Genomic DNA, 9,115 nt, shown 5'->3' with positions numbered 1-9,115 from the left:
GACTGTGCCACTGGACACCTACTAAACAAAGCCGTACTAATAAGACCGGAAGACTTAGGAGCTTCACTTAGTACATAGAAACAGACACAGAAAGGCAGCCAAAAAGGGAAGACAAAGAAGCAGAAACCATATGAAAGAACAGAACAGAGATTCAGAAAAAATGGAGCAATATAACAGATGCAGAGTTCAAAACACTGGCATGCTCAATGAACTTAGGGGAAGTGTAGATAAAATTAGTGAAAGCTTTAATGAAGAGATTAAAAAAAACATAAAAATGGAAATGGAAATTATAAAAAGGAACCAGTCAGAAATGAAGAACACATTATCCAAGATGAAGAGTATATTACAGGAATCAACAGAGTGGATGAAGAAGAGGCTCGAATCACTGATAGAGAACGGAGGAGCCACGGACACCCAATCAGAACAGCAAGAAAAAAGAGGCCAAGAGTATAATAATTTAAGGACCCTATGCGACACAATTAAATGTAACAACATCTACGTCATAGGAGTATCTGGAGGAGAGGGAGAACAAGAAGTTGAAAACATATTTGAAGAAATAATGATGGAAAACATCCCTAACCTAGTGAAGGAAATAGATGTACAACCCCAGGAAGCTCAGAGAGTCCCAAGAAAGAGGAACCCAAAGAGGCCCCCACCAAGACACATCATAATTAAAATGCCAAAGGTTAAATACAAAGAGAGAATCTTAAAAGCAGCAAGAGAAAAACAGTTACCTACAAGGAGCACCCATAAAACTGGTAGCTGATTTCTCAAAAGAAACTTTGCAGAACAGAAGGGCTTGGCACAAAATATTCAACGTGATGAAAACCCAGGATCTACAACCAGGAATACTTTATCCAGCAAAGCTATCATTTAGAGTCAAAGGACAGATGAAGTTTCCCACACACGCACAAAAAAAAAAGCTAAAGAAATTCATCAATGCCAAACCAGTATTACAGGAAATGTTGGAGGGACTTCTTTAAGAAGAAAAAACATGTATCAAAAACATGAATAAAGAATGGTAACAACTACATCTCTATCAACAAGTACTTCAAATGGAAAAGAATTAAATGCTCCAAAAAAATAGGATGGCTGAATGGATAAGAAAGCAAGATCCCTACATACGCTGCCTACAAGAGATTCACATCAGTTTAAAAGACACACACAGACTAAAAGAAAGGGATGGAAAAAAAAATTGCCCTGATGGAACTAGAGGGTACTGCGCTGAGTGAAGTAAGTCAGATAGAGAAAGACAAATATCACATGATTTCACGTACATGTGGAATCTAAAGAACAAAATAAATAACAACAACAAAAATGAAAACAAACTCAGATACAGATAATTTTTTGAGGGCTATGAGACAGGAGGGAGGTGGGGATGTGAAAAAGGGCGAAGGGATTAAGAGGTAAAAATGGATAGTTACAAAACAGTAATGGAGATATAAAGTGTAACAAGGAAAATAGTCAACAAAGTTGTAATAAATATGTAAAGGGGAAGGAGGGTACTAGATTTAGTGGGGTGATCCCTTTGTAAGTTATATAGATGTCTAATCACTATGCCGTACAACTAAAACTAATATATTATTGTATGCCAACTATAACTGAAAAAACTCATTGAATTGTACAATGTAAATATGAGCAACTAATTGTCTATTATATTTCAATGAAGCTGTAAAAGAAAAAAAAAGATTTGGATAACTTCTAAAATTTCATGACCTAATAAACACATACAAAAATTCACAAAAGGTTTACAAATAACCAAAATATGCAAGTAAATATTCTACTTTACACTAAAACTGCCTCCAGAGCAAAAACCCATCTTGTAAGTCTTCGGAAATCATAAAGTAACATAAAGGAAGACAAAAAAGGTGAAAATCACTAATTCTATAAGACAATGATTTCCAATGAAATCTTTTTGGGCATTCTGCCAAGAAAGTAAAAGGTACCACTCACTGCTTAAGAGTTGTTTCACTTTTATCTGCCCAATAGGTAAGATTTCCTCAATATTTTTTATTCAAAGAAAGGCTTTAAACGAGTTTGAAACCTACTACTACAGGATATCATTTTAAAATATCTTCAACCTTACAGAGTCAAAAATTTCTGAGAATTATAGTTCTCAGGCAAAAAGCTAATTAGAGCTAATTGTTGTTTAAGTTTATGTAATGCTTACCTGAAAACTCGTCCATAATTCCCATGTACTTTATATACACCATAGAGTCGATCTGCTACTCTCTAGAATATTTAAAAGAAACTGTTATTAGGTTAAAGTTATATATAGATTACTTAAAAAAAAAAAAAGATTTCATCCTCATTAATAAAAACATGCTTAGCACAATAAACTTGGAAAAGATGGAAAAGAAGAAAAAATTTAAATCTCACAAAGTTTTATCATGGGGAAAAATAGTGTCAACTTATGTAATCACTTTCATACTTCTTTCTATACACGGGTTTTAATTAATGTCTTTAAGTTTCCTATATCAAGAGTGATAATTTTATCCAACAGATTAATAGAAAGCACTTTAAATAGTTGCATAAAATCCCACCTGATAGTACATAGAATATGTAAGCATTTCTTGTTGGATATTTAGTTAACCTAACTTTTTTCAGTATTATAAATAATGTAATAAGTATCTCTGAGAATAAGGCTTTTTCTAGATTTCAGATTGTTTCCTTATGATAAAGTCCCCAAAGTGGAATTTACCAGGGGAAAGAATATAGATATTTTCATATTATGTATAATAGTTTTATACATAAATGCTCAACAAATGCAACATATTTTTATGCTACTCCATCGATGCTCCTAACCAACAAACACATTAGATTTTTAATAACAACAGAATTATAATTTAGATCACTGAGATGAAATATGTACTGCCTAGCCATTCACACAAATTTTACAAAAGACAAAACAAAACACCACAAGTAATTTGCTTTACTTTCCCCCAAAATGTTATGGACATGAATTGGAAGACAAAAAGTTAATCTCATATAAAACCCTGAAAAAAAATTCCTGGTTCACTTTCGAAATGTAAACCATGAGGATAAATTACCTCCCTAATTCCTTACTTGAATTGAGTAATTTGAGGAATTAAGACTTAACCATATTAACCCTTTCAATACTTTAGCTTAAAGCGAACAAACCACAACTGTAAATACTTGAAGCAGGCCTAAGAGTATCATAAAATGTTTTTCATCTCTCCTTGGCCTCCTCTGAAGAAACACATACAAACTAGACTACTGGGCAGCACACACTACAGGTTTGCAGCTTGTTTTTGTAGTCTTTTGCAACAGTCATGCTCGTGCATGTTAGCACTGTCTATGGCTGCTTTCATAGCTCAGCTAAATAAATTCGACAGGGATCATACAGCCCAAAAAGCTGAAAATATTTACTATTTGGCCTTCAGAAAAAGTTTGCTAACCCGTGCAGTGGACTCAATTTTCAAGACAAAGCTCATAGTCATTTTTCTGCTTGAAACTTTCCAGGGCTGTTTCCACAACTCTAAACTAATTTTTATAGAACGTTATTTCCCAATTATTTTTTGAGAGTCCCAACAGTGTCAAAGGTTGTTTTTTTGTTGTTTGTTTTGTTTTGTTTTTTAACGCCTACGACACCTGGTCTTGCTAGGTGGTCTCCCATCCAAGTACTAACCAGGCCTGACCCTGCTTAGATTCCAAGATCAGACAGGATCAGGCATGTTCAGAGTGGCATGGCCTCAAAGGTTGTTTTTTAAAGTGCTTCTATCATCAAGTAAATCTGGTAAACATTCTGCAGAATTTCTTAGATTTTAATACTATATGAATCATGACTATTCAAGAGAGAAATGGTTTGCAGTAGGGAACATTATACAGGACTGGCACTCCAAAGAACATAAAATGCAAAATGTCATTCTAGACCACTAACTTTTCTAGATCCTTGCACTTTTAAAGATGAAATCTCCTCCTAAATGCTGAGCATTTTATTATCCACTCAAGATATTAAACATGGGAGAGAGCTTGTTAGATAGCTACATACGAACAAATACTAGAAGCAACATAAGTATAAAATGCAAATCAAAAAAATTTTTCAAAGAAAAAATTTGTAAGTCTCAGTTAAAAGTTTATTTCTTTAAAGTATATCATTCCTGGCAGCTGCTATAGAAGGAGTTCTACCATAGTATTTTGGTCCATAAAGCATGATGAAAACAGGCAAGAGTTTTTATACTCCAAAAAGCTGAGCAACCCCAAGGAACTACTCTACTCAGGAACAAGGCAAAAATCAGACATTCAGCAGTTATTATTGGACCAACAATGTTTCTGGTATGAACTATTCATGAAAACAAATTGTTTTACCCAACTAAAATATGGAGTGACTTGTATCTCAATCATGAGGGCAGTGAGAAAGATGATGATGAAGCAAAGAAAAACTGTAAACTAAAGACTGAAAAATATCATTTCTAGAGAAAAGGAAAGACAAAAATGAAGAAAAACAAAACATGAATTATTAAAACCTAAAACTAGATTAAGTCAATGGTCATTGGTAATCAAGAATACTGGTGCCAGGAAAAAGAGGTTGTATCAATGATTTAGCCTAGACTACTTTTCAATTTCATGTTTGTTGACAAATCTTTCTTTTTGAAAACTGATCATCTGACAATTGACAGAGGAGGAGAACTGACACCTAGCAGATTCTATGACAACAGAAGAAATCGGACAAACTCATCTTAACATCCTCCCCAGCTCTGAATCATTTGGATCTATAAGAATGTCTCCCCTATCCTCAATGAAGTAGTAGGTGATTAAACAATTAAAAAGACAACATTGAATGGTGTTCTATTAGATGATCTTATTTTGAAAATATGGACACATACAGCTTTTCTTTTATTTTGAATTATTTCCTAAGGAGTTAACAATTCTAAAATTTAAGACTCTTGATACTTACTGCCAAAATGGTTCTCAAAGGAGCTGTATGTAATACTTTATACTGGCACCACCACTAAATATTTCACAAACACTAGATATTACTGTGTTTATAAATGACTAAAAATTAAATGTTACATAGTATCTCGATAATTATAACTTGCATTTTTAGAGTATTAGCAAAGTTAAACATTCCCTCTTCCCTTTTAAATTTTATTTCCCCATTTGGAGTCAGACAAATGTGAATTCAAATTTCAGCTCCTGTTTACTTTAGGGTTTGACTTCGGAGAATATATTAAACTACTCCAAGCCTTACTATCCTTTCTCTTGGAAATATGGAAACAATCTTCATCAAATGACTTTGTGAGATGACATTTGTAAGGTTCCTAGCAATAAGTAAGGTGGCTCAGTGGAAATCAGTTCTCTTCTCCCTCAATCTACTTGAATTGACATCTTTTATCAATATACCATTTGTGGTGATTAAGAGCATGGGCTCTGAAGTCAGACAAAGGTTTAAATTCTAGCTCCATACATCTATTTATAGTGTGGTATTAAACAAATTACTTAACTTCATTTGCTTCTGTTTCCTAATCTATAAAATGGGGATAAGAACAATACCTACCTTCAAAGGGCCACTATGAAAATTAGGTAAGAATAACATAATATGCTTGAGCACCATGGCTGATATATAGTGGTAAATAAACATTAGACATCAGTATTATTTTTTGTTTTAGTTTACAAAACAAATTATTTCTCCCAAGTCTCATAACCCTACGAATAAGGTACACATTCACATAACAAATATTAAGTACTTAATTATATGCAAGGCAAATATTCCCATTTTCTGGGGGAAAAAAACAATTCTGAAAACGTACTGGATTTGTCATAAGGACCTGGCAAATGGCAGAGACAAGTTCCAAACCCAGCTCCTCTCAGTCTAAGGCCATCTGCCCTTTCTGGTTGTTCTGTTTCGATGTCTTAAATATTTAACTCTTTAACCTATCTGTAACTTATTTTTTTTGCCTCTTGTACTTTCAAAAGAATTCTCCTTGACAGAAAAGACAGTCAAATAATTCTATTTTCATATCTATTAAAAATTCATCATCTATCTCAAATGGTATCTAAGCCTTCTTCTTTCAACACTCTGAATATCATGAAAAGGCCCTTCCTGTGGTGCTTTCTGCATTGTCTTGCAGGCTTCTGTCCACAAAGGTTTTGACCTTTCATTTTTACTTTTCTGTTACTATCCATGATTAAACAGCATTTCTGCCAATTTTTAAACAATCAGGATTTTAGCTAATCAAAAAGCATTCTATATTTTTCACTGGCATTTCTCTCATTTATACAGTCAGAATTTCAATCTGACTCACAAATCAACTGCTGCCTTTTCTTTGAAGAACTCAAGCTACCTTTCAATAAAGTTTCTGAAGTCTGTTTTCATAAAGTTGAGGACAAATATCTATATCCAGAATTGTCTTGTGTATTACGAACTCTTTGATGACAAGGTCAATTTCTTCAAAGGTTCTTGTCAAATATACATTAATTACCAGTTCGCCCTGGTCAGTTATAATTAAATTCATGAAGCAATTTATTTTATTGCTTTTTCAGATCTCTTTAAATAAAAAACTGTCAGCATATATATTCGTTTATTCATTTATTTAATAAACATGCAGTGAGTGCCTTCTACAAGTTGGGCATTATCCCAGGGGTTTAGCAGTGAGAGAACAAAGCTCCCACTCAGTGGAGCGCACATACACCAGTGGGGGAGATAATTAACACGCGAGTACAGAATACAATGTCAGGCAGTGTTGCTATACAGACAACATCAATGACAGAAAATGATGCGGAAATGATAGAAAATTGTGCCAGGCCTCTAATTTAAGTAGATTCTCTAAGTTTTCTGGCCCAGAAGACAAAGCAGTATGACTTGTCCTTCCATTCTTCTGGGGCGTCTTTGTCCTCTACCTCTACTTTCCAAAAGAACTGTTGCCTAGTTTGTTTGGGTAATTTGAAGGCAACTAAAGGCCTAGAAATTTTATCTTATTAATCCACAGTCCTTTCCAATACCCAATTCTTGACTCCAGTTTACTAATTCTCATGGGTACCTTTTCTTTCTCTAGAAAGTATCTTACAATTTATTTAAAGAGTCCAATGGTACTCTGAATGGTTAAACAGGAAATTGAACCAATATGAGGATCTTCAGAAGAATTTTTTTCCCCTTATTCTGTTTTTTTACACTTATTATGAAAATCTTCAAACATATAAAAAGTAGAGAATAGTAGGATATACTTTCCAACACTCACCTTCAACAATTATTATATGGCAATCTAGTTTCTTCCAAAACTGGCTCACTCTCCACCCTCTTTTATTAAAACAAATATCAGATAATATATTTCATTTCAAGAAGATACCATTAGCATAAGATGTGATCCTAGACCTGGTAACCCAGTACCTTCAGAGCCTTTAAGGCAAGCTATAAGTTTCCTCTAGGTTACTCCAAAGGACTAGAGTGGATGACACATTTTCTGGGTACATTAATTTACCCAAATGTATTTTCCTCCATGTCTGTTATAGTCAAACTATACAGCTAAGTACAATGATTATTCCTTGATCTCTAGTGCCTTCTGTCATGGCAGACCATTATCTCAAATAAGTTCACTTAGAATTTAACAGCACAGACACTAGATAGCCTAACATATAAACTATTTTACAGATCTTAAAAAAAAAAAGCCTTGAAAAAAAGCAGGATATTATTATATGTAGATCTAAAATACCACTTATTTCATCATATTCCAACACTGAAATGGTAGGCCTTTTGACAAGATGTCAAAACAACCATATACAAACTACAAAGAAAACAGGCTAAAATTCTCCAAACTGTTTATGCCAGAAACATTTCACATTTTTTCTTTTCTTTTTTTTTAGATGAGACAACCCTTGGTTGACCTCACAGATTGCAAGGACCCTGTCAGCTTACAATCCCTTATTTTTTATTTTTATTTTTTTACACCTACAGCATCTGGTCTTCCTATGTGGTCTCCCATCCAAGTACTGACCCTGCTTATTAGCTTCTGAGATCAGACAGGATTGGGCTTGTTCAGGGTGGCATGGCCATAGACGATTTCACATTTTTTAAAAATGCAGTTTGGATGATGAACACACCAATTTGAATGTAAAAATCAGTTATTCATCATAAAACTTAAAAACATAACGATTAAATAAGAAGCATTTTGTACAAATGTGTGTCAAAAAACTCTTGGGGACCACTTACAGCTCTGACTCGAAGAAGATGTGAGATGACAGACTGTAGTTCATCACTGTAGTGCTTTAGTTCAGTAAATCTCCTGAAACAGGAAACAATAAAACATCATTTTTTCTCAAGAAAACACATCAAAAATTGAAAGACAAAACAGTACTGTTGACCCTTGAACAACAGAGGTTTGAACTGAGCAGTTCCACTTAAATGTGGATTTTGTTTTCAATAAATACTGTAAATGTATTTTCTCTTATGATTTTTTTCTATAGCTTACTTTATTGTAAGAATACAGTATATAATACATATAACATACAAAACATGTGTTAATCAACTGTTTATGTTATCAGTAAGACTTCTGGTCAACAGTGAGCTATTAGTAATTAAGTTCCTGGGGAGTCAAAAGTTATACACAGATTTTCGACTGTGCAGGGGGCGGGGCAGTTGGCACTCTTAACTCCCACATTTTTCAGGGTAAACTGTAATTCCTGAGAATAATAAAACTGACTCTAATTAACCACATGCTAATCTTGAACATTTACACACCAATACAAATTCAAAAAATGCTAAAATAAAACCATTAAAAAAAAATATTTTTAAAACCAAGTAAAGATGTCATATATATTTCATAATTTGTACTATTGGACTGAGACAGAGATATTATTTGTTGGTATGAAAAATTACTTGAAAACAAAACAAAACAAAAAAACAGGAAAAAATTCATAGTGCTTAAAGAATCTTAAGGTGCAGCCATAAACTCATGGTATCTAACCTCAATCTTAACGCTGTTCAGTAATGTTTCCCTAATCTAATTAACTACCATTCTCCATTAAGATCGGAAATTTTTTATACCACCACCTGTCACTCTCCAACCAAGCTTCAAAGATTAAACAGAAGTCATCAGATAGAAACTACTTCCACCCCCACTTCCTGTCAGTAAACTTAAGAAACTTCCCATATCTACAT

General features: G+C 33.6%; 1 protein-coding gene across 4 annotated transcripts in view; it reads right to left on the bottom strand.

The window, feature by feature from the left end:
* SNX4 (sorting nexin 4) overlaps positions 1–9,115 on the bottom strand; it is a 51,970-nt gene that overhangs the window by 16,788 nt on the left and 26,067 nt on the right. For 3 of the 4 annotated variants that reach the window (XM_023538573.1, XM_011367391.2, XM_011367552.2), the window contains one exon: positions 2,171–2,232. In XM_023538573.1, coding sequence (XP_023394341.1) covers positions 2,171–2,232 — 62 coding nt within the window. Of the gene's footprint in view, positions 1–2,170; positions 2,233–8,167; positions 8,241–9,115 lie in introns of all 4 variants that reach the window. The other variant, XM_023538613.1, reaches the window with a different exon arrangement.

Source organism: Pteropus vampyrus, unplaced genomic scaffold (genome assembly GCF_000151845.1).
Source record: "Pteropus vampyrus isolate Shadow unplaced genomic scaffold, Pvam_2.0 Scaffold1, whole genome shotgun sequence".
Classification (NCBI taxonomy): domain Eukaryota; kingdom Metazoa; phylum Chordata; class Mammalia; order Chiroptera; family Pteropodidae; genus Pteropus; species Pteropus vampyrus.
Note: the sequence above shows the minus strand (reverse complement) of the source record. Positions and strands in the feature narration are given on the sequence as shown.